The 26,533-nt window shown below is 36.5% G+C and overlaps 1 protein-coding gene across 1 annotated transcript in view; it reads right to left on the reverse strand.

The window, feature by feature from the left end:
• Positions 1–2,735: 2,735 nt before the first annotated feature.
• APH1B (aph-1 homolog B, gamma-secretase subunit) overlaps positions 2,736–26,533 on the reverse strand; it is a 32,787-nt gene continuing 8,989 nt past the window's right edge. The window contains exons 4-6 of the mRNA XM_069098361.1: positions 21,241–21,363; positions 8,127–8,254; positions 2,736–5,838 (exon numbers count right to left, since the gene is read on the reverse strand). Coding sequence (XP_068954462.1) covers positions 5,671–5,838; positions 8,127–8,254; positions 21,241–21,363 — 419 coding nt within the window. The 3' untranslated portion in view covers positions 2,736–5,670. The remainder of the gene's footprint in view (positions 5,839–8,126; positions 8,255–21,240; positions 21,364–26,533) is intronic.

The following is a 26,533-nucleotide window of genomic DNA, read 5'->3' on the forward strand; positions in this document are numbered from 1 at the left end:
TGGGAATTTGGCTACGATATTCCTGGGAATTTTCTTTTGGGGATCTTTTTCAAGAGATGATCAGTGAATTCTTTCAACCTCTATTTTGCCCTCTGGTTCTAAAACATCAGGGCAAGTTTCCTTGAGAATTTCTTGATGGATGATTTCTAGGTTCTTTTTTTGATCATGGCTTTCAGGTAGTCCAATAATTTTTAAATCATCTCTCCTGGATCTATTTTCCAGGTCAGTGGTTTTTCCAATGAGATATTTCACATTGCCTTCTATTTTTTTCATTTGTTTGGATCTGTTTAACAGCATTTTGATTTCTCATAAAGTCATTAGCTTTGATTTGCTCCAATCTAATTTTGAAGAAATTATTCTCTTCAGTGAGTTTTTGAAATTCTTTTCCCATCTGGCAAATTTGGCTTTTTAAGGCATTCTTCTCGCTGACTTTTTGGGCCTCTTTTGCCATTTGAGTTAGTCTATTTTTTAAGGTGTTATTTTCTTCAGTATTTTTTTGGGTCTCCTTTAGCAGACTGTTGACTTGCTTTTCATGATTTTCTTGTATCATTCTCATTTCTCTTCCCTATTTTTCCTCCACTTCTCTTACTTGCTTTTCAAAATCCTTCTTGAGCTCCTCCACAGCCTGTAACTAGTTCACATTTTTCTTGGAGGCTTTTGATGAGGGAGTTCTGACTTTGTTGTCTTTCTCCCATTACATGCTTTGATCTTTTTTGTCCCCAAAAAAGGATTCTATGGTCTGATTGTGCTTCCTCTGCTTGCTCATTTTGCCAGCCAATTACCTGACTTTTGAGCTCTTTGCCATGGTAGAACTCTGCTTCCAGAGTGGAGAGAACTGTGTTCCAAATCGCTGGGGTTTTTGCAAATGTTGTCAGAGCTATGAGGAGGGCACCCTCTCTATAGACACCCCAAGCTCTGGCACACTGGTCACGTCCCAGGACTACCACCCAAGACTGTGATCCAGATCCAAGTAGGTCAAAGCAAGAGTGATTACCCTCTGAATGGTAGCTTGGTCCCCCTACAATCTGCAGGCCAGGAGCTCGAGGAAGCCATGTGGCAGCAGCTGCAGCTGCTGGCCTCCTCTGCCTCTCACCCTGGGGGCAGGGGCCAGACTGTGCTCTTTTGTCATCTGATTCCAACAGAGTTCCCCACTAACCTTTTACTTTTTCTTTGGTGTTCATGGGTTGAGAAGTCTGGAAACCACCACAGCTGCTGGTGATTCACACCCCGCCCCCAAGTCTGCTCTGCTGGTCAGGGATGCCCTGGGTCTGGGCCCTGGCAATTCATGCAGGACTGCACTCGGCTCCCCATTTGGTGTGATAGACCCTTCCTATCAGCCTGCCAGGCTGTCTTCAGCAGGAGATTTGTTTCTCTCTGTCACTTTGTGGGTTCTGTAGCTCTAAAATTTGTTTAGTCATATTTTACAGATACTGGAGGTGCTTGGTGCCAGAGCTCATGCCAAGTTCCTGCTTTTACTCTACCATCTTGGCTCCCTCCCCTGACCTTTCTCAATAGGCTTCTCTTCCCTTTCCTCATACATAGTTCATAGTTTGATATGTTGCAGTCTGTACCCCTATTCCATCTGCTACTTAAAGGTAATCCAACCCACTCTCCCCCTGTTTAATTCTGGGTATAATTCATTGTCCATTTGTACTAGACTCTAAACACAGCAAAAATAAGAAACAGGACCTATGAGTTGTCAGATCAATCTTATTGAATGCAAAGTCAAAGTTCATATGCTAAAAAAATGTCACATGGAGGAAACACTTCCAAAGATACTGAATCCAGAGACAGAAGATGATGAAAAATAAGAACTGAAAGTATCAAACACAATCTTCCTTTTAAATTTCACTGATAAATATTGATGCTTGAAAGATGCTGCTAAATTTATACACTGAAACCAAGGTTTGATATTGCAATTAAATATCAAATAATAGTACAACAGAAAATTTTTTTTAAAGCAATTGGGGTTAAGTAACTTGCTCAAGGTTACATGGCCAGTTATTTCTGGGTGTGGTGCTAAGTATCAGAGCCCAGATTTGATCCCAGGTCATCCGGACTCCAGGGCCGGTGCTCTTACTCACTGCGCCACCTGGCCACCCCAACTAACAGAAATTTATACTTTTTTTACACCAAGATAGCATCATCTCTTCTAAAAGCTTAAAATTTAAAAGACAATTCCTGTCTTCTAATTATGAAAAAAATGGAGTATCTCATTAAATAGGAAATATAGAAGCAGGAGTTAGGAGGAAAACATAGCACTAAGACTGATAAGAAAAGCAATTGTAACATATACCCTAACTCAGGTTAGGAATGGAAAGAGTAAAGAAAAAAAAGTTGTGGAGGCAACAGTGAAAAAAAAAATGATTATTTCCTGGATATTTACCTAACTACAGGGAATATCAACTACCAAGACAAAAGTATAGGGTAGTTCTCCCCACAGGGCAGAAACTATTACTGCATCCTAAAAACTGGCACTAACATTGGCATATTCTCTGATGCTAACAATGAATTTGCTTAGAATGAAATAATTTCTTAAACTTTTTGACTTAGGCCCTCCAAGTAAGGACTCAGTCATGGTTGAAGGGCAGTGGAAAGAGGGAAGCTTATTCTGGTAATGCTTGTTTATGCTTATTGCTTACTTGATAGTTAAGCAGGCAAAAAAAGGATTTTAGAATATGAATCAACCACTCAGCAAGGACTTAATATTTGCTTAAAAAATACAAAAAGCCATCTTCTATACAATTTATAGACTTCATCATTTATTTCTTTTGGTAAATTTATAATTTTCAGTTACCCAAAGAGACATTCACTCTATCTCCATCACCAGGACCACAAATGGTCATCACAATCTCCCCATTTAAAACATGCTGTAATTTCAAAGGCATTAAAGATAAATATAGTTTTTTAAATAGATGATCTAATTTCTGTCACTTACATGCCAATATATATATCCAAGCACTAAAACACAGTGCTCACAATTTCAAAGTCATGTTGACGGCATTTCTTTGCATGCTGCAAAGATCCTTCTTGGGGTACAAAATCCCCATAAGCACCATCTCCTCCCTCAAGCTCTTTGAGGGCTAATAAGGCTTTTTATAAATAACAAAGGCAAAAAGCATTTAATATATACACAGCACAAAGAAAAAACATAATCTTCTCTTTGTGTCTTCCTTAGAATCATGCTAAGCAGCATTATTTAAAACAATCAAATAACAGATCCCAACTCACCATGGCAAAACTGAGAGGGAAAAAGAACTTGAAAGGGCCCTTTACTAACAGCTATTCTATCACAAGATAATAAAAATTTTTCTAAACAAAATCAACAATCTCCAAAGTAAAGGATAATTTTCTTCTGAGTCATGGCATAGTTTCTGCAATGGGGATTTTAAAAATATCCTAGATTTCCTTACATATCATTATAGTGGTATCTCTAAAGCATTGATCATACTCCTGGTCTATGAAAAGATTTCATTTCCACAGATGCAAATTCTGTCTTGAACTCTCCTAGTCTGAGAATTTTTAAAGGCAAGAAAATGAGAAACTCAAGCAGTACCACTCTTTGCCCAAAGTAAAACCAGGGTTGGACTAAAGTAAAGGAAAACAGATAATTTTAAAAGTAATGGCTATAGCTCCTTGGATGTCTGTCTGAGGCATATTAGAAATTCAGTCTTGTCTTCGTTCAACAAAGTAAAATATGCAATTTAGACATCTTGGGCAAAATTTGATTTATAAAAAAAGGTGAAGTTCACATACAAGGTTTAATTCTGGAATTTCATTTGTAACTAGCTCAGGACACTGGTTACAATCCTTTTAAAAGTCTTCATTGACATACTACTTCTCTAAAGTTTAGCCAGAATGATCAGTCTCTCATGTTAGCATTCAGTACTTCTAAATATTTCTCCCTTCTCTTTTTGCTAAAAGTTCTACTGCACCCAAAGGATTTGTTGATTTAATGTGCATCTCATTTCCATTCCACATCACAATCCTCCCTAAAATAACTGCTAGTTAATACCAGCATGATTTACTAAGGTTTTTTTCTGGAAAAAAAAAGAAGAAAGTAAAAGAAGGTTTAAAAGTTGAATTAACATTGGGAATACTGCATCTGTTACTCAAAACAACAACAAAAAATATCACAAGTTTTGAAATATATACCTATCATCTTAAAGTAGAAATTTGCTAATTTTAGATATATTTCAATTTTACCATGACTAAGGGGAGATTATACTATTTTGGGAAAGAAAATATCATTCACCATTTAATAGCATGTGAACAAAGTAAAACAATACTTTACTGGTTTGCTTCCCTCATGTTATTTTTTTTTTAACCTTGTATCTACTTTGTTGAGTTTTATTCAAGTATTTACTATCTGGCTTCTTTAAAAGGATATTCAGAGATATAATATAGCACTGCCATGTAAACTGAGCACAGAGTTGAACAATTTAAGCTGAAAGCCACAAGAACCCAGGAAGAACCTCAAAATGAAAAAAACCTTAAAAATGTTGATGAAACAAAAAAAATCCCCCAATTTCAAATACCTTCCTAGGCATCTATAACCATTAGGTCAGATTCTGGTTAAGGAGAATGTCACCTCAGTTAATTTCTAAACCTATCTGGGCTATGCTGAGCATGCTTTTATGTAGTAGATCCATGGTAAAGTTGCTAATATACTTAAAAATTTTTGTTCTACATTGTACACAGTAACACCGATATTGTATGATGATCAACTATGAATCACAACTATTCTCAGCAATACAATGATCCAAGACAATTCTGAAGGACCTATGATGAAAATGCTACCCATGTCCAGAGAAAGAACTAATGGAGCCTGAATGCAGATTGAAACATACTTGGTAACTTTATTTCTCCTGTTTTTCTTGTGGTCTGTGGTTTCTTTCATAACAGGACTCATGTGGAAATATGTTTTGCATGACTGTGCATGTATAGCCTATATCAAATTGCTTGCCTTCTCAATCTGGGGGAGGAAAGGAAGGGAGAAAATTTTAACTCAAAATTAAAAAAAAAAAACAAATGTTAAAAATTGTTTTTACATGTGATTGAGGCAAAATAAATTATGAAATTTTTAAAAAAGGATTGGTGTTCTAATTACAAATACAGGTTACTTCCCTATACTTCAAAAATAATTTTTAAATCCCCAAAGTCAATTCTGGATGGGGAAAAAAAACCTTCAAAAATATAGCTATTAATAAACATCTTATTTTAAGTAAAGAACATTTAGAACCAGAGCCTATTCTGTCTCATAAGTCCCTAATTACCTTAATTAATCTAACCCTAAAAGGGATGTGCTTTAATAACATACACAAAAAGAACCACGAAATTATAGCCCTTTAACTTTTTGTGGATCCATAACTTATAAGATGTAGGTTCAGTAAGCAGTATATCCTTGATGTATTAATTTAACCATACTGAATGTATAAAGACACAGCTACACATTCCTTTCATATATTCTTGGACTTGCCCCAGGGAGTTATAATTCATGTATGCATTTCAGACAGCTGCTGGATAGAAGCCTTATTAGATGAGAATCACGTATCTAGTTAGTATTTTTTTCCTTCTAAATTCAACCAGAAAAGAATTTTAGAAAAAGGCACAGTTGTGCTTCCTCTAAAAACACAGAAAACTGTTCAGGGAGGTCCCAATTCTCAGATGTTATCTGGCACGTTGGTTGGAAAGAAGGAAGTCCTTGTCTCGGCACAACAGGCATCTTTTCAAATTTCTACAAGAGCCACCAGCAGTGAAGAATGCCCAGACACCCATGAGCAGCATGATAACATATGATGCTGCTAAACTTGCTTTATAATAGGGATTCAGGAAGGTCTGTAGGGAAAGAAAAGTAAATTAGCTGGGGTGATATAAGATTTTATAACAAACAGCTGAAAAGATCAAAGACAAATGAAGGGAAACAGAAAATATTCAATAGCTCAGGCTTATTTCACCAAATGTTTAATTTATGTGATGTACAATAAGCACTAAACAATGAGACTAAAATTTTAAAAAGAAAAACCACTGAAAAGGCAAGAAGCAGGTTTAACAAACACAGAGTAAGCTCTATCTGCTGTAGACAGATTCAAATGGAGTGTAGAAATGTATAGGTTGAGGAACTGAGGAGTTACTGTGTTTGAAGGACAGTCTATACATATACATAATACATATATGTGTGTGTATGTATGTATGTATATATGTTGAAATCCCCTATTATGAAGGCTCGAGTTGGGGAGGAGAAAAATACTGAGTAACATACTGAACTCATTGAGGAAGAAAGGGGAGAGACCTAGAGGTCTATAGGCAACAACTACCAGAACTCTGATTGGGTGGTGGATATGGATTTCATGAACCTCAAAGGAGGAGGTAAGTGAGTGATAAAGGCAGGAAGAGAACCTGGAAGTGTCAATAGGGAGCAAGGAGTGTTCCAACTCTCCTGCCTCAACCAGTGAGCCAAGGGAAATGACCCCAAAACTGGAGAGGGTAGCTGGGAGACTGTGTCATCACTGGGGAGCCAGGTGTCAATGATTGCTAAAAGATGGAATTAGTGGAAGAGGCAAAATTTAAGATGAAGGGATGTTTGTTGCCAATGGAATGGGCATTACAGCCTATTCAGTGAAAAGGTAGGTATTGTCTGGTTAGGACTTTAGAGTGCAAGGGTTGAGGTGAATGGGAAATAGGGTTCAAAAATCAGTGTGATACATAGGGTATGACTAGGTTTAAGTATGGAAGGTATCACTTTTCTTCCCAGAGGAGGATGGAGATTAGGTATGAGGCAAATACAGCACAACATAGAATGCACACAGTCAGATGAGAAGTCCCTTTTCACTTTTCTTCTTTCTAAAGGCTGGAGACGAGGCAAGAGACAAGTGCAACAGGAGATGGAAGTTGAACTTGCACAGCAGGACACTGAAAGTCTCACTCTCCATCAACATTCCTCTTCCCTTAGGGGACAAGTATAGCAGAAGATGGAAAGCACAAGATACATTTGGAGGCCAGCCTTGCTGCTTTCCCTCAGAAGTGCTGAGGGATGAAAATGACAGAGCAAAGACCTGGTACTGGGAAGAAGGTTTATATTTCCAGAAATTGGGATAAAGGGGTTGGGGATAAGCTAACCATTGAAAACTAAGTCCAAGAAAACAATCAGTAGATAGGTAGAATTCTAATGAAAAAGACAGGTGGTTAGAAAGTGCAAAGTCTCTATTCTTGGAGTTCTCATCACAACCATCAACTGCCTGGTCTCGTGGCAGGATATCCCATTGAATCTTGGGGGAGGGGGACAGCATCAGAAATCCCACTTCAGGGAAGACCCAAGTAGGAGGTAATGTGTCATGGGGCTCTGCTTCAAGGCAAACACAAGCAGTGTCTGGCAGTGCTGTAGCGCAAGGGCTTCTGAACGCCCAATAGCATTGGTTCCATAAATGTGGGTGTCTTAAACAGGTTTCTTGCCCATATTCACTTGCTTTCCCCCTTTGATGTTAAAAACATTGGTTGACCCCTGTGTTGGCTTTTGTTCATTTTTAAGATTTTCTGATTGCTTTTGAAGTTTATTACTGTTTTCTGTTGTTGTTTTTTCTCAATATTTCAAATGTTTCTATTAAGAAAGGAGGCGAGTAAAGATAGAACATCTTAGGCTATTATTCCATTATCTTCTCAGAAGTTTTTTCTCATTACTATTATTAGTAGTTGTTAGTAATAATAAACAGAATAAAATTACTTCAAAGTTCCAATTTACTTTTTGTTCCCTCTTTAAACAGAAATAAATGAATGATAATTCTCATTTAAAGTTAAAACAGAATTCACAAGAAATGAATGGTGTTTTTAAAAGGTAATCTTCTAGAATAAAGCACAGACAAATGAGAGTCCTTTAATTCTAAGAGAAACCAACTAAGTACAGATGAATGAAATTTAAAGAAAATCAGAGATTCTAAAAGAATAGCATAAGAAGCTACAAAATGGGTTCTAATAATTTTCTGAGTTAGAAAAATTATGAAAAGGCAGGGAGTCTTCTCATATTTTTTTTTAAAGTCATATTTCTAAATGTCATTTTCTTCTTTAGGCACAGGTAGAAGTGCATGGTTCCACAGACTGGCTATAGTATTGAACATATAAACTGGACTTACCAGACCTGACACCAGCAGATGACTCATGATGACCACGATTAGTGCCCACCAGTTTTTAGTCTCACAGGCATCGAAAAACACAACTCCCCAGAAGACATGCAGCAAAACCATAACTAGAGTCATGAAAGCTGAAATACAGTGAACTATTAGTGTACAGTAATATAAAGGAAATTAAAATTAGGATATAAAAGTTCTCTGAGTGAACTGTTCTTTCAACATAGATGTGCTTTCTTGGGCTATCATCCTGCTTCTTATTACTCACAACAGAAATATGTAAGCATTATCCATCATCAATGAATACCATAACATAACATGACATAACATTATATACACACACACACATGTATATATACACAAATGAATGTAATTTTTATCTTCTTGTACTTATGTTTAGATAAATACACTGAACAGTGTTGCAGCTTCACATTTGGTGTATATATTAAATAAAATGACAAATTCAAATGAAAACTTCGAGAGTTTCAATCGGGGCGGCTAGGTGGCGCAGTGAATGGAGCACTGGCCCTGGAGTCAGGAGGACCTGGGTTCAAATTCAGCCTCAGACACCTAACACAAAAATAGCCGTGTGACCTTGGGCAAGTCACTTAACCCCAGTTGCCCTCCAAAAAAAAAAAGGCAAAAAAAAGTTTCAATCAATTTTCTTAAATGGTTCAAGAATTCTATTTGTTCTTCATCTTATACCATATACTCTAATAGCCTCAAAACTGATATATGGTCCAAAGTAATATCATTAAAAAATTGTGAAAAAAGAGATCAGGTACCTTTACAGTTATGGCTAAGAGGTGAATTCTTAACCAAACAAGATAGCGGTGTGATAAACATAGAAGAGATAATTTTGATTACATGAAATTGAAAAACTTTTTTGAGAATAAAATTAATGTAAGTAGAAAGAGAAGACAAGTGAATTACTAGGGAAAATATATACATTAAATATATCTAAAAAGACTCTGATAACCAAGATAGATAAGGAATTAATATACATATATATACACAAACATACATACATATATACATACACACACATATATATGTAAATAAAGGCTACTGCCATTCCCTAATAGATAAGTGGTCAAAGAATAATTTTTTAAAGAATTATAAATAACCAACCATATGAAAGCATTTTCCCTATCACTAATATTAAAGGGAAATATAAATCAAAACAATATCTCACACCAACACATGTCAAAAATGACCAAAAAAAGGGAAGAGTTAAATTTAGAAGGGTTATAGAAAGATAAGCACACTAATGTACAGTTGACAGAGCTGTGGGTTGGTGCAAACAACATGGAAGACAATTTGTAATTATGCTAAGAAAGTGAATAAAACATTTATATACTATGATAAAAATAAATATAGCCAAGGAAATCAACAAAAAATAAGGGGCACATATACACCAAAATATTTGTAGTAGTACTTAAGAGTAGTAGCAAAGAACTAGAAACAAAATAGATGCTCATCAACTGGGGACTGGCTAAACAAGCTGTGGTACACAAATGTAATAGAATATTATTTTGCTTTAAGAAAGGATAAATATAGAGAATCATAGGATGACATATATGTATGAGGTAAAGGAGGAAAACAACATATATACAATGACTATATTAACGTAAACAGAAAGAATAACAATAAAAAATGGCTGCCATGGAATTATAATAGCCAAGACTGGCTCCTAAGAAGAGATATAAGAATGTCCTTCCTTCTCTATTTACAGGGTTGGAAAACTTTGGATATAGAACAACCCATATAATATTAGACTTGGATGATGTTTGGCTAGTTTTATTAATTTTTTTTCTTGTAAGTGATTGAATTCTGGGAGAGGAAGAGTTGGAGAGTAAATTAATGCTAAATGTGGATGATGTTAAAATATACAGTGTAAAAATAAAATAATGTGATTTTCAATGAACAACATCACTAAGCTGAAATTTCTCCACTAAACTTTTGAAGACAAATGAAAGAATAATAAAATAAGGATAGATAATGATCATTGAGGAGCACATCCTAGCCCTGCCACCATGAATGCAACAGGTATGTGAGGGCCATAGCAGCTGGGAACAAAGGGTAAGCTGCTAACAACAATGCCCCTCTTCTAGCAGCAAAACTACTTTATGTCATCAATCAGTCTCTGTAAGGAGGGTAAGAGATACATCTCTACTCATAGACTGGAATAGGAAGAAGTATGCCTCTACACATGCCCCTTTTAGTTGCTGATGATGAAAGTCACACCCACCCTCTCTGTCACCATGTTCTACTCCTATAGTCATGAAAGAAAAACTGAGCCTTCAGTCTCAAGTCACTGCAAGCTGCAAAGGAAGATAGATGGGTATTGTTATTAATAAGGGAGAAGAGATGTTATGACTCTGGCCAACACCAGAGGCCCAGGCTCTCCCCTCCCCCCCAGGATTGTGACAGATAGACAAGACTGTGACAATGAAGTGGGCACATGCTGCCAAAGACTACATGCCACCCTTACCACAGTCTTTGATTCCATTACTGTCCTCTCCTCCAGCCCCTCTCAAACATTGTGACTGAGGTAGGAGGAATTACTTCCTTCTTATCATATGGTTTTCCTAACATACTTTCTTTTTTTTTTTTTGCTCCTTTGGAGGGCAACTGGGGTTAAGTGACTTGCCCAAGGTCACATGGCTAGTTGTTGTGTTAAGTGTCTGAGGCCGGATTTGAATTCAGGGAGTCCTGACTCCAGGGCTGGTGCTCTATTCATTGCGCCACCCAGCCGCCCTATCCTACTTTACCATTGAACTTCCCCTCTCCCTTCTTCACCTTATCAACTTATCACATAATGAAGTGATCCTTTTCCCACCTCCTATTTTCTTGGTCCCTGTAATTCATAGATTCATCATTATTTGCTAAAATGAAAACTTTTCTCTCACCAAACTCATCCCTATCTCAACCCAGTTTCTATCCTCCTCTGCCTTCCTCACTTCCATTCTGTACTCTGAAACTGATGGTACCATTGTTAACAAATTCCTTTTCATCCTATATCTCCTTAAACTCTGTCTTTCATTGTTCTTTTGATTGTGGAAACCTAGTTTTCTTTGGATGACACTTCATCACTGGCCACTCTCATATTGTTAATCATTCCTCTTATAAGCCACAACACAGTGGACCAAGAGGGGGAAGCAGCATATATCTTGTTTACCAGTGCCACTTACATACCCTCCTGCTTGCAGACACAACTCAGGAACCTCTCCTCTTTGATCATTGATCATACAAGATCATTGATTCCTGTCATCTAGAAGTTTCTAAGTCATTCTCCTTTCTTACAGAGTTGAGTACCTGACTGAAAATCTTCTTCTCTTTACCTACTGTGAGTTTCCTCATCTCTCCTACTCCCCATCTCTTATTTCCTCTATATTTTCATCCATTCTCTTCTCCACTGTTGCAGACTCTGAGGAGAGTTTGCAAGAAACCTTCTTCTCCTTTCCAAAGCTAACATTTCTACTTGTGTCCTAGATCCACTCTCCTCTCATGTCCTCCAGGGTTTGTGCCATTGACCACTCCATTTCTTTCTCCCTCATTTTAAATTTTGCCCTATAAAATCATTCTTTCTCTGCTTATCATAAACATATTAAGGTCACAGGGTCACACAGAACTACAAATTTAGAGCTAGAAAGGTCCTTATATGACATTTAATTCAACTCTCTCATTTTACAGATAAGGAAACTGAAGCTCTGGGAGGATAAGTGACGAACCCAAGAACACATATGTACAAATTGGCAAGATTACCTTATCCTTGAAAAAGTTTCACTTGACCTCGACATTTCCTCAAGCTATTGTCCTAAATCTCTCTTTTCCACTGAAAAACTCCTACAATGGATCACCAACACTTATTTTCTCCACTTCTTCATGTCCCACATTTTACTATTTAGAATTTACCAGTGATCTTGACTATTAAATTTATAGGAGGTCCAACCAACATGCTGGATACATTCCAAATCTTTTCCTCCCTCCTCAAACCTCTCATGATTTGTAGCCAGCTCCTCATCTCACATCACTGTGATGATGCCTTCCCCCCATTTTCTCCTCCTTCACTCCTGGTCTCACAAGGCCAACACTTCTGCATGCCAAGTGATCCCAATTCCATCCTGTCTTCTCTAGCGGACTGACCCCTCTCTATCAATCCTACCCTACTTCTCATCAATCTTCAATGTCTCCCTCTCTACTGGCTGCTTTCTGCTTTCCTATTACCTACAAATAAGCTCTGTCCTTGATCACCAGCTTCCATGGATTCAATTCTCTTCTCTATGCTGGTGATTTCCAAATTGATTTACCTAGCTCTAACTTATCTCCTGATTTTCAGGCTTACATTCCAGCTGCCTAGAAGACTTATCAAACTGGATATCCTGTATATATCTTCCACTCAACATGTCCAAAGCTGAATTCATTTATCTTTCTCCCAAAACTCCCCTCTTCTTGTTTTGTTTTGTTTTTTTGCTTTTTGGGTTTAAGTAACTTGTCCAAGGTCACACAGCTAAGTTTGTGTGTGTGTGTGTGTGTGTGTGTGTGTGTGTGTGTGTGAAGTGTCTGAGGCCGGATCCGAACTCAGGTCCTCCTGACTCCAGGGCCGGCACTCTACTCACTGTGCCACCTAGCCATCCTGAAACTCTCCTTTTCTTAACATCCCTGTTACTATCCTGGGCACAATTCTCCTCTCAGTAGCCAAGGCTCACAACATATATGTCATCCTTGGCTTTTTACACTTTCTCACTCACCCACCCCCACATATACAACTGTTACAAAATCCTGTTCATTCTGTCTTTGTAGCATCTCTCATATATGCTCTCCTTTTCTCCTCTGACACTGCCACCACTATCCTGGTTCAGGCCCTCCTTACTTTACTCCTGGACTACTGAAAGAGACCGATGGTTGGTCTCCCTGCCTCAAGTCTCTCTAAGTAGGTCATCCTCCACTCAGCTGCCAAATTGATCTTCCTAGATCATAGGTCTGATTACGTCACTCCCCTATTCAATAAACTAGTGGCTCCATATTACCTCCAGAATTAAATATAAAATCCTCTGTTTGGCTTTTAAAGCCATTCACAACCCTCAGCCTTTTTATCTTTCTGGACTTTTTTCACCTGTCTTCCTTCCATGTGTTCTGTGATTCTGTCAATACGGCTGATCCTTGTTGCACCCCCTATGCTTGGAATTCTCTTCTTCCTCATCTCTGCCTCTTTGCTTCCCGTTTCCTTCCAGGCTCGGCCAAAGAAAAAAACAGAACAGGGCCCTCCCTTACAGAGCCTATATTCTATGGGGAATAACATGTATGAGTATGATTCATACACTAGGAAGGACAAGAATGAATGAGAGAACATGCAAAAGAGGGCAACCACTGTGATAAGCAGTTTAGAAATTATTTCTTATTCTGAAGGAAGTGGAAATGCATAGCTGGAAATGAGAAGAGTTAGCAAGGACATAATAACTACCCTCAAATATCTGGGTGTCATGGGCTCATGAGCTATTCTATACTGCCCAAGAGGGTAGAATTAGGTAAAAGGTAAAAGTTATAGAGAAGCAGATTTTGCCTGAATAAAAAAGGAAACACTGTTACAATTAAGAGTTGTTCAACAATGGAATGAGCTATTTTACAAAGCAGTAAACTTCTCATTAGCAGACATATTTAAAAGTATAATCTAGATAAACATCTGTCAACAAGTTTGTAGAGAGCATTCCTGGATGGGATTATAAGGTTTGTACCTCTAATTTCAATGCTACACAAGTAGTAAATAGCAGAAGAACTGCTATGTAAACCCAGACTCCAAATCTATTTTTTTCCATTAAACTGGGTTACTCCTCAAGCTAGAAGGGAAGAAGATAAGACTAAGATGAACTCAGGGGCGGCCAGGTAGCACAGCAAGTAAGAGCACTGGCTCCAGTGTTGAGAAGACCTGGAGATCGAATCCCGGGCTCAGACACTTAGCACCCACCCAGCAACACCTGGCCCGTGTAACCTTGAGCAAGTTACTTAACCCCAATTGCTTAGGGGCGGCCAGGTGGCTCAGTGAGTAAGAGCACTGGCTCCAGTGTTGGGATGACCTGGATCAAATCCGGGCTCAGATATTCAGCACCACACCCAGAAATAACTGGCCGTGTAACCTTGAGCAAGTTACTTAACCCCTATTGCTTTAAAAAAAAAAAAAAAGACTAAGATGAACTCCAAGGTCCATTTCAACTCTAAAAAACTCTAAAGACTGCATACATAGTGCTCATTGTTGCTGACTAGACCTTGTGAATAAATAGAAAAGATAAAAGAAAATTTACATCAGAAAACATAGTTGGACCAATATTCTACCACAGTTGTTGCATGGTTGCAAGCAATGACATACCAGGATCTCTGAAGAATTACAAATAAGTATCATCCAGAGGGCAATGAAGAGGGTCATGATGGGTGTGAGCAGGATGTAACACATTACAAAAAAGTAATTAAGAAGGCAAAGAATCAATTATGAAGGAATAAAAGATGCCACTAGAGAAATGTTTGAGGGGAGGCTAGATGGTGCAGTGAATAGGGCACTGGCCCTGGAGTCAGGAGGACCCAAGTTCAAATCTGGCCTCAGACATGTAACACAAAACTAGCCGTGTGACCTTCGGCAAGTCACTTAATCCCAACTGCCCTCCAAAAAGAAATGTTTCAAATAAAAAAGATGATAGGCTGGTGACATGACTAGAACAAGGGATAACTAATAGAAAGCTCATGAATTTGATAGCCTTGTGGTATCAGAATAAAACTAGGGAGACACAGCATACTTGGTGAAACTGCTATGTTAAATTTATAGGAGGATCTGAAAATGAATTAGTTGCAAAGGAAGCACAGGTACAAATGGGCTGAGACTCGTACTGATGTAGGAAATTCCAACGATAGTTGGACATCCTTACCTAATGAAGGACCAAAACCTAACAGGTTTTATTAAGCAATTACTTAGTAAATTATATATTTTTAATTTTGGGGGGGGAGGGAGGCAAAGCAATTGGGGTTAAGTGACTGGTCCAAGGTCATACAACTAGTTAAGTGTCAAGTGTCTGAGGTCGCATTTGAACTCAGGTCCTCCTGACTCCAAGGCCAGTACTCTATTCACTGTGCCACCTAGGTGCCCCTGTAAATTATATTTATATATAATGTGGATATTTTTGCTGATGACTCTTAGAATATCTATTCTATTAAAATTTGCTACAAAATATTAGCCAATATTACAACACATATTTATTAGAAAATATTTTGTTAGAATTTCCATTTAGAGTTGGCATAAAACTTCCAAAACAAAAACACAGACCTAAAAGGGAATCTGGAAAGTCTCTAGTTCCAATTCACATTTGGTATATGAAGAAACCGAGAACAAGAAGTCCTGTCATTTTACTTCTGGTCAAGTTCTCTGTCCACTATATACTTCCCTACTGACTGTTTCAATAATTTAATAATTTTGAACTTTAGTTCTATCATATTTTGTATTAACCTTCCCTCCCAACTTGACAAAGTTCAAAATAGTCACAATTGAGAGTCAAGCAACAAATGCCAAAAATCTTATTGATCAAATCTACCTTTAAACCTACAGCACAATAGGAGTATTCTGGAGTACATGCCCTCATCACTTCATGACTGGACTATTGCAATAGCCTGCTGGTGGATCTGCTTGCTTTAAGTTGTTCCCCATTCCAATCTACCCTGTGCTAGGTTATTAAAGGGACTTTCCTAAAAAGCAGGTCATACCATGTCTGTGTCTGTCTGTCTCTCTTTCACACACACACACACACACACACACACACACACGATAAACTCTAGCAGGTCCCTATTGTCTCTAGGATCAAATACAAAATCTTGTTTCATAGTCAAAGCCCTTCATAACCCAGCCCCCTCTTACTTTTGCTATCTTCTCACTCCTCACTACATATACACATGGCCTCTTGGCTGTTCCAAGAATAAGACACTCCATGTCTAGGCTCTGGGAATTTTTTCTCGTTATCCCCCGTGTGTGAAATGCTCTTCTTCCTCAACTCTACCTCATGGCTTCCCTGGCTTCCTTTAAGTACCAATTAAAATTCCATCTTTTACAGAAGTCTTTTCCAAACTCTCTTAACTCTAAATTATTTTTAAAAATTAAATCTCTTAAATTATTTCCTATTTATCCTGTATATAGCTTGCTTTGTATATATTTGTTTGCATGTTGTCTCCTTCCCTAGCTTGGAAGCTTTTTTGAGGGCAGGGGCTGTCTTTTTCTTCTTTTCATATCCTCAGCACTTAGCACAGTGTCTTGCACATAGTAAATGTTTAATAAATGTTTACTGTTATCCCAGACCAGGGGTCCTTAACCTGGAGTTCATTAATCCTAAGGTGTCCACAAGCTTAGGTGGGAAAAAATACATATTTCAAAATATTTAGTTGATTTTATGCATTCAAAAACATTATTTACCGTGAAGGCATCCAATGGTTCACCTAGGCTGCCAAAGAGGTCCATGACACAAAAAAGGTTAAGAGCCCCTGTTCTAAACATAGTCATTTTACAAAGAGCTTATAAAAATTGTGGCTAAAATTGATAGTATGTTCATAAATAACAATTAAATGAAACTTTAAAACAGACATAGGTTAATGAATCCTCTTTATATTGAAGACAAAAAATAAATACAATAAATGTTTCATACAATGAAAAAATCATTTCAAAGTCTGATGTTAAGAATACTGTTTCAAAAAAATCTAAATAATATGAATTAAATGTGGCTCTATGTTTATTTTATAAAATTCTAGCTACAATGTCTTTCCACAGAATATGATTCACACACATGACCAATACAATGGGAAGGAAATTCAAAGGGACAGACTCCTGTCCTTTATAATCTTGAATAAACTATTAGGAATATTCTTCTGACTTTAAAACCCTAAAACTATATTGTATTATGTGTTTAGTCTGTGGAACAGTCCCAACAAATCTAATGGAAACTATTATATTACTTTGCCAAGCCTCCAAGAAGAATGTTAGCTTGTATTTGTAGATGAATGAAAATTTAAAGTTAATATTTTTCAAAGCTTAATACTCCCCACCCCAAATTTTTTTTTTCAGATGATCAAATAGTTAAATCCAGAAAACTATCAAGAAACTGTTATGGTACTTTCATTCTTTTTACATAAACTTTCAGTAATACAAGATGAAAAGTGCATTGTTCATTCTTGATCTATTAATCAAAAATATTTTATTTAAAATACTGGCCTTAAATTTTAGGCAGATTAAAATATATTGTAAAATTATCATGAGCTGTACATTTTAAAAACATTTTTACTGTCTTTCAAAAGCAAGATTTAAAATAAGAACTTTCTGACTTTCTAAAGTAAGTCAGCACCATCTAGTGAAAAAAGTTGGCATTAGAAAAAGTTGTTTCATTAAGAAAGTGTCATTTAGCAGCAAAAAATAGAATAAAATAAGGTAGATAGCATAACACTGATTATAACTACCAAGGCAAAAAATTTGATGAAACCACCAAATATAATATTTAATTAATTTATTATTTAGTTGTTTAAAATATGAACCAGACCCTATTTATTATTATTATTACATGGGAGTAAAATACAAGTACACATGCTAATTAGTATTATATGTGAACTTTGATTAAAAAAGAAACAAAAAACTTCAACATTAAATTATAATTTTTAAAAGTTGTCTATTTTTTGTTAATGAGCTTAGTTATGGATTTGGGGGAAGATAATTTCTCGCATAGTACCACCAGGAACGATCACAAAAATAATAAAGCATGGCAGCATGGGTCACACTAGCTCAACAGACTATTGCTTTAGTAAAAATTTCCCAGCCATACTAAAAACTGCTGAATAGTCCTCTCTAGTTATCTATATATTTGCCTAGGGCAAGAGCAAGCACAGCTATATCAAAAGTTACATACAGGGGCGGCCAGATGGCTCAGTGAGTAAAAGCACCGGCTCCAGTGTCAGGATGACCTGGGATCAAATCCGGGCTCTGATACTTAGCACCACACCCAGAAATAACTGGCCGTGTAACCTTGAGCAACTTACTTAACCGTGATTGCTTAAAAAAAAAGTTACATACATCAAAAACTTAAAAGAAGTAGATTGAACTGGTTAAACAATTTCATGTCCTCTGGAAGAAAGAAGCTTATTTTAGTCAAGAGGCTATGATTAATACTTTTATAGAACTTTCTGCTTCTACAAGTTTGTTTTATTTGTGACATCTGGCATGAATAAGAGTTGGCCTTGATAAGGAGAAAGGTCACCTCTTCATGTGAGACAGCAGTAAAGTAGAAAAAAAGGGAAGGTATCCAAGAGATATGAGATGAGAAGCTGGTCATAAATATATATATATTATCAAGACAAGAAGAGGATTATTAACTAAATATGTATTCTTAAAAGTAGAAAAAGAACAAATTTTATTTGTCAAAATAAGCATGAAAGAGGAAATCTTGAAAGTTAGAGGAGAAATACACAAACGGGGGGAAAAGACTAAAGAACTAATAAACAAAACTAAAACCCCATTCTTTGAAAAGGTTAACAAAAGCAATAAGCCTTCAGCTAATCTGCTCAAAAAGACAAGGAAGGAAAATCAAATGATCAAAATAAAAGATGAATAAATTGAAATCACAACAAATGAACCACCAAACAAATAAAAACCTGGTCCTGATGGATATGGAAGTGAATTCTATCATGTATAAAGAGCAATGAATCATTATGCTATACAAATTATTCTCAAAAACTATTCAGTTTTTGAATATGCTCTATCAAACAAAATGCTCTATCAAAATCCTTTTATGAGACAACTCCAGTCCTAATTCCTAAACCAAGGAAAGACAAAAGAAAAGAGAACCAAAGTCCAGTGCCACTAATGATATAGATATAAAAATTTTAAATAAAATTCTAACAAACTGACGGCAGCAATGTATACAAAAAAACTATTCACTATATTAAGTAAGATTTATACCAGGGAGGCAAAGATGAATCAACATGAGGAAAACAATTAACAGAACCATATCAAAACATAAGCGTCTAAAACCACATGATTGTATCAACAGATACCTTTGTCAAAATATTACATTCATTTATGCTAAAAACTCTACAAGGCATAGACACAGTAGGGCCATTTTTATTAAAATGGAAAATATTTAAAACTGAATGCTAGTATTATTTGCAATGCATAACCTCTATAGCTTTCTCAATGAATAAAAGAGTATTCTTTTTCCCCACATTACTTGACATTATTCTAGAAATCCCAGTGATAGCAATAAGACAAGAAAAAGAAATCAAAGGCATAAACATTATTAAAGAAGAGACAAACTTGTCTCTATTTGCTAATGCCATGAACTTTAACTTTAAAATCTCCAGAGAATGAGCAAAGAAACATATGAAAACAAGTAAAGTAGAAAGATTAAAAAAAAATCCACAGTGAACAGTATTACCTTGTAGCAATAACAAAATCAAGAGGGAAATAATAGAAGAAATCCTATTCAAAATAACTACAAAACATTTGGGATTTAATTTACCAAGACTGCCTAAACATACAATTAGAATACCAAAATATTCTCTAAAGGAATGAAGAATGATAAATAATTGAAGTGATATACATTACTCATAATTTGGTTATGTCAATATAATAAAAATGACAATACTTCCTAAATTTATTTATAGATTTAGTTCTATATTAACCAAGGTACTTTTTGGAGCTAAACAAAGTAATTCCAAGATTAATTTGTAGGAGAAAAAGGTCCACTTTCAAGGGAAATTTTTATTTTTAGAGGATGAAAAAATATAGTAGTTATAGCCCACAAATAACATTTTAAAAGTGTGTGACACTGAAAACATAATTGTCGATTGTGGCTCTGGAAAAGAGTTGAGAGATGCACCACCATCCCCTTCTTTGCTGAGATGGGCATGAGGTGTATAGAATACTCCATCTACCATCAGATACAGTCAAAGTGCTGGTTAGTCTCGTTGATCTGCTTTTTTTCTTTTATTCATTTCTTTTAAATTTTTGTTACAAGGTATGGCTTGTTGGGTAAGGTATGGGTGAGTTTTATTCATAAATTAAATTGACATGAAAATAAAATATGTTAAGAAAAATAGATTATGAAAAAGAAAGTTAAAGTAAAATTCATTCGATGATCCTTCTCTACTTCAACACACAGGAAGACAAGACAGAGAATGGGAAGGTTCATCCCAAGACCAAGTCCTTCACTTTCCAGATGGGAAAAATGAGGCTCGGAGAGGGAAAATGATTTGTCCGAGGTTAAGCACAGGCAGTAAATAATACAGCTGGAATCTAAACCCATGTCTTCTACTGCTTTGCACTGTTTCGTGTTTGTAAATCTTTTGTCTTCCAATATTATAAGATTGGGGAGAAAAGTCTAACCAGTACTCATCATTATGTATCTCAGAAAGAGATACACACAATCAGAAATAAGTTGAAAACACTAACTAATTAGAGCCCAGGAAATATTTTGAACATAAATATAAACTCAGGAAGTATGCTGCCTATCAATATTCACTTTCAAAATTAAAAACACAGCAAAGCTGTGAGTATGGCATAATAAAAACAACTCATCTATATAGCTCTTTAAAATTTTATAAAAGCCTTGCTCACAATGATCCTTTGTTGGAGACAAAACAAGTATCATCACCATTTTACAGATAACTAAAGTTCAGAGACTTTAAATCATTTGCCCAAAGACACAGAAGTAATAAGTACCTTGGCTGGGACTATAACTTTTTTTCTCTTTTTATATATAGAAGCCCTTTCTTGCTATTTACTCCACAGCTATGTTCCCTACCTACAGCAGACTAAATCTATATGCAAGTTATTTTAGACCTCAGAATCCTAAAGCACTTAAAATTAAGCTACCATTTTCTCATGTTATATCACTTTAGTTATCAAGCCAGTGGAGAAAAAATGATGTGTTGAGTTCTTATCCCAGATCTAGCACTAACTCCCTCTTAGAGTAAATCACTCACTGCTTTTTTTGTGAGACTGAAATGCCTTAAAGAAAAGATGTGGGATTTAAATAGTTAAAATCTATGAGTTACATTTGAAGACGAGACAGAAAGTCTTCAGTATCAACAGCTACCAACCACATACCTGAGGCAAGGAAGAACTGAGGAGGATCTCCATGTATGCCCACTATTCCTGGTCCCAAGGAATCAGACAGGATATTAACAAGAGAAAATACTCCACTCATGATTCCAAAACCTAAGCCAGACACTGAAAGAGAAAAACGTAGACCATAAATTGTTGATGAAATGTATATTACTGCATTTAGAGTAAAAGACCCAAGTTCAAATTTCAGGTCTGCCACTTACTACCCTATGTGATCTTGGGCAAGTCACTTAATTTCTATGGGCCTCAGTTTCCTCATGTAAAAAAATGAGGGGGCAGGATGAGATCAAAGGTGTCAAACACCCTCTAGATGACCACATGTAGTTCACAACACTCCTGAGTGCAGCACAAACTAGATTAAAATGTAAATGGGAAAAGCTTAACAAAATATAAAATAAAACACAAATATGTGGTCTTCTGAGTCAAAATGAAGACCATAAGGACCCTTTGGTACATTTTGGTGACCCTGTTTCTACTGGTTTGATACTACAGGTCTAGGTGACCTTTAGAGTCTAGTTCTAAATCTATAATACTGTATTTTCTTAACCCTGTGATATATCTAAATTTTAGTTGACACAATATGGTCTAGGGAGCAAAGCTACGTTATGAAGGAAAAGGGTAAAAAAAGGACAGAGTCAGAAAGTACATTTTTGAGAGGCACAAGCTTGACTAAATGATAGAAGAAGGGAGAGAAGAAAAAGAAAAGAACTGAATAGAAAAACCAGTAAGAGAGGGAAAAGATAAGAACAATGGAGGAAAAGGGAAAGTAAAGAGAAAAAAGTAGGAAAGGGAAACTTCTGTTGGTTTTAACTTTTAAAAATAAGTTTCTACATAAATACTTTGATAGTTTAAGGGTAGAAATGAAGAACATATGTGCGTAGATCCTTTAAGGAATGGCCCTTGGGGATGGCTGGGTGGCGCAATGAGTAGAGCGCTGTAATATAATGCCAAGGAAAGGCAACTTCCCAAGGTTCAAAATACCAGCATAGGTGCTCTCCATTTTATTCAGTGACCAACCAAGAACAGAGAAGATCAAAACATGACATCATTCCAAATACAGCATTTACTAAATGTGATTAAATAATCTCCAAGGACTACCCCACCCCAGGACCTTCCAATCATTCAATCAATTACAAAGTCTCTGTTCTAAATACTTCTCCACCCCTAGGCTATACCTTCATTTAGTCCACCACAAAGCCCCTCTTCTCAAATGGAGATTAGTTTCCAAACATAAGTAAAACACATTCATTTGCTCAACCATAGAACACAAAAAGTTCAAAAGTTCCCCACCCCTGGATCACAATTGAATCTACCCCAGAGTTACATCAAGTTTAAACACAGCACTTAATACCCAAATGGAGGTCTTTTCTTCATCTTGACACCAGGCAAGTTCTCAGCAATCTTAGTTCCTGGGGAGACAAGGCTTAGCAAGACCATAAGATACATTGCCAGTCCCTTCATGAATTCATCCTGTCTGTAGAACAGTCCTAGAACCCCTGAACACATTAGCAAAGCCCTCTCCCAGGATTTCTGTAAACATACAAGAAAATCCTTCTTCAGGGCTTCTGAACCAACAGAAAGGCTCCCAGACCCCTGCAACAACAGCACTGTCCTTCACCAGTGGACAGTATTCACTCTGTCTGCAGGACAGTCTCCAGACCCCTGCAACAACAGCACTGTCCTTCACCAGTGGACAGTATTCATTCTGTCTGTAGGACAGTCTCCAGACCCCTGCAACAACAGCACTGTCCTTCGCCAGTGGACAGTATTCACTCTCTGTCTGCAGGACAGTCTCAGGGCTTCTTAGCCAAAAGCCAGGTTCCAGTACTTCTTCAACAACAGGACTGTCTTTCACCAGTGGACAAATCTGGCAAAACAACATCAAAACAGACAAAGTACCAGCAAAACAGCCATGTCTCCTCAGTCCTTGGCAGCTCAGAGGGGCAGGTCTCAAAAGTCCAGGGCAATTCAAAGCGGCCACCAGCAATTCTCTTAGTCTCTCTCTCTCCACGAGGTGCTGCTTCCAAAAAAAAGGTCTTCCGCCTCTCTCTTGTCTCTCCAAATCTACGTCACCAGCTCCTCCCAGTTCAGGACTTTCTTTTCACATCAACAAGTCCATCCCACAGGTGGGATTAACAAGCTCTGGGTTTTAACACAATCAATCTGAAAACCATGCCAATAGAGGGGAATCTTTAATTGCCATTACTATCACAAGCGCCGGCCCTGGAGTCAGGAGGACCTGAGTTCAGGTCCTGCCTCAGACGCTTAAAACAAAAACTAGCCATGTGACCTTGAGCAAGTCACTTGGCTCCAAGTGCCCTCCAAAAAGCTTAAAAAAAAAATGGCCCCCAAAGTAAGGTTGATATTATAACTTAGCTGTTTCTTCAGATTCAATCGGGCTTATCTTTATCATGAGCCCCATAAAGACCCACACCAATATGAAACCAAACCAAATCTTTTAAACAAAATTATAAAGGAATGATACATCAGTGGGGAAGAGTACATTTAATAATATACATCTTTCTCAAGTATACATGTGACCAAGTCCCCTCTCTACTCCCACTCAGTAAATGCTAGTGATTCACTATTACCTCTAAGACCAAATGTAAAATTCTCCTTTTCTAACCTGGCCCCTTCCTACCTTTTTAATCTTCTTCAATTTTATTTCCCTCTATGTGATACCTCTGTTGTGTGATCCAGTGATATTGACTTCCTAGTTATTCCTCATAATTTCCAAAGTGTGCAGTTCCACTGGGTATACCCATGTGACTGCAATTCCCTTCTTCCTTATCTCCATCTTCTGGCTTCCTTTAGAACAACTAAAATACAACCTGCAAGAAGCCTTTCCCAAATCACTTTAATTTTATGGCCCTCCTAATGAGATTATCTCCAGTTTATCCTGTCTATACCTTGCTAATACATAGTTGTTTGAATGTTGTCTTCCTTATTAGATTAAGAGCTCCTTTAGTGCAGGAACTGTTTTTCCCCCTTTCTTTGTATCCCTCAACATAATGCCTGGCACATAGTAGGTGATTAATAAATGCTTATTCACTTGACATGTATTCTTCTCTTGTGGTGCCCCAATTATGAAAAATACTAAATTCTTCCTTCCTCCAATTCCAAGGGCTGAAAAAAAAAAGACCTAGGAATGTCTGTATCCTCATTGATCCTTAGAGATACTGGACTTTTGAAGGAACAAAAACTGTTTCTCTCTTTAAGGATATATTTGATCACTGTTTAGACCTTTTTTTTAATTACTCAAACTTATTTATCTTTCTAGGACTCCTGCTTTTTTTTTAAAAAAAGATTATAACATCTTCCAGTTATGTGAATAAGATCTATTTTTTCCTCTTTAGAATGAAGTTCAACTTGGGAGAGTAAGTTATTCTTGGGTGTAAAACTCTTTTGCATTGAGATATGTTGTATTCTTCTCATATTTGTTGAGTAGTCCTATGTAATTATGACAAGGATTTCTTAGTATATGATGTTTCTTCTTGGCTGCTTATAGCACTTTTTGACTGGATAATTCTGGTGTTTGGCAATCACATTTCTGGGTGTGTTTACTCTGAGGGTTTTTCGGGGGTAGATTCTCTTTAGTCCTGGGCAATTTTATTTTGCTTTCTTTTTCAAGTTTTTGGTTTTAGAGAAGTCCAATCATGAAGTGCTCTCATTGACTCCTATTTTCCAAGTCACTTCTTTATGACAGATAAGGATCTGAACCAGAGTAGCTGGGAGTGATGAGAAGATACTTCCAAGATATTTTGGATGTAAAATAATAAAAATATTTAGGAGAATAAATTTAATGAGTGACACATTAGACTTAAGAACTAAGAAATGCTGATAACAGAAATAAAGAAAGGTTTGACTAAAGTGAAGGCACTTTGAGTCTGAAAACCTGGGTTCCAGGCCTAGCTTTGACACTTACTACTTTTGTGACTTGGGTAAGTCACTTAACTTGTCAGAAACCTTATCTATAGTTTCCTTATCCACAAACTGGAGATAAGACTTACACTATCTCGACCACAAGGTTTTCTGAGGCAAGTGTTTTATAAATCTTGAAGCACTATACCGATGTTGTTATAATACAATCTTCACAGAATCCTTAGCTTCTTTCAAGGGTCATCTCAGATATTAAAGCCTATGGGGAAGCCTTTTCTGAGCCATCTGGTTGTTAGTGATCTCTCCTGCCTCAAGTTACCTAGTATTTACTTAATCTGGGTATAATGTAATATCCTTCAACAGAATCTAAGATCCTTGACGTAAAAGATTATTTTTATTTTGTCTTTTTATCTGCTGAGCTTAGCACAGTGCCTTCTACATATTAGTCACTTAATAAATATTTACTGAACTGGTTAGTTGTAAAATTAGTAAAAGTCATACTTTTGCATTTCTGCTTTTTTACTTTAGTGGATGACTCATAGTTAACTGTGATCAACAAAACTGATTTTTAGAATTTATAGGGAAATGATTCAACCATATAAAGGCAGTATTACATATCCAGTGGATATATAATCAAATAAATGAACAGGGAATCCTCAAAAGAAATAGATAATAACAAATTTGGAAAATTTTTCAACCTCTAATAATTTTTAAAATGCAAATTCAAAGAAATAAAAAATGTCACTTCCAGGGCAGCTAGGTGGCGCAGTGAATAGAGCACTGGCTCTGGAGTCAGCAGGACCAGAGTTCAAATCCTACCTCAGATACTTGACACACTTACTAGCCCGTGTGACTTTGGGCAAGTCACTTAATCCCCATTGCCCTCCAAAAAAAAAATGTCACTTCCTACCTACTAAATTATCAGAAGTAAAAATTGTAAAGCTCAATTTAAACAGGGTCACCTACTCATTCATCTTCAATGCAAATTAGCAAAAATAATTTTAAGACCAGTTTGGCAAAAAGAGAGGCTATAATAAAAGTGGTCATAACACATGAGGAATCTTACTACTTAAAATAAATATTAAGGAAATTTTTTAAAGAACTGTGTATTTTTTTGTACAGTTATACCATATCAAAGAAAAATATTTTAATAGTTGGAAAAGACCTCAGAGGTCATTTAGTCAAGTCTCTGTGTTATTTTTAGGTAAAGGAATATTTCACTGTCATAAAGAATGACAACCAAAAGGATTATATAAAAACATGTAAAGGTTTATATAAAATGATTATACCTATATTAAAATGTACCTGTAATCAAAAAGACTGAAACAGACTATAATCTTTAGCTGCTATTTGTATTTAAACATGCCTTTTATTGTAGTTACCAAATATAATTTTA

Source organism: Petaurus breviceps, unplaced genomic scaffold (genome assembly GCF_028583685.1).
Source record: "Petaurus breviceps papuanus isolate PSGF00001 unplaced genomic scaffold, PetGlider_PUasm1.0 37, whole genome shotgun sequence".
Classification (NCBI taxonomy): domain Eukaryota; kingdom Metazoa; phylum Chordata; class Mammalia; order Diprotodontia; family Petauridae; genus Petaurus; species Petaurus breviceps.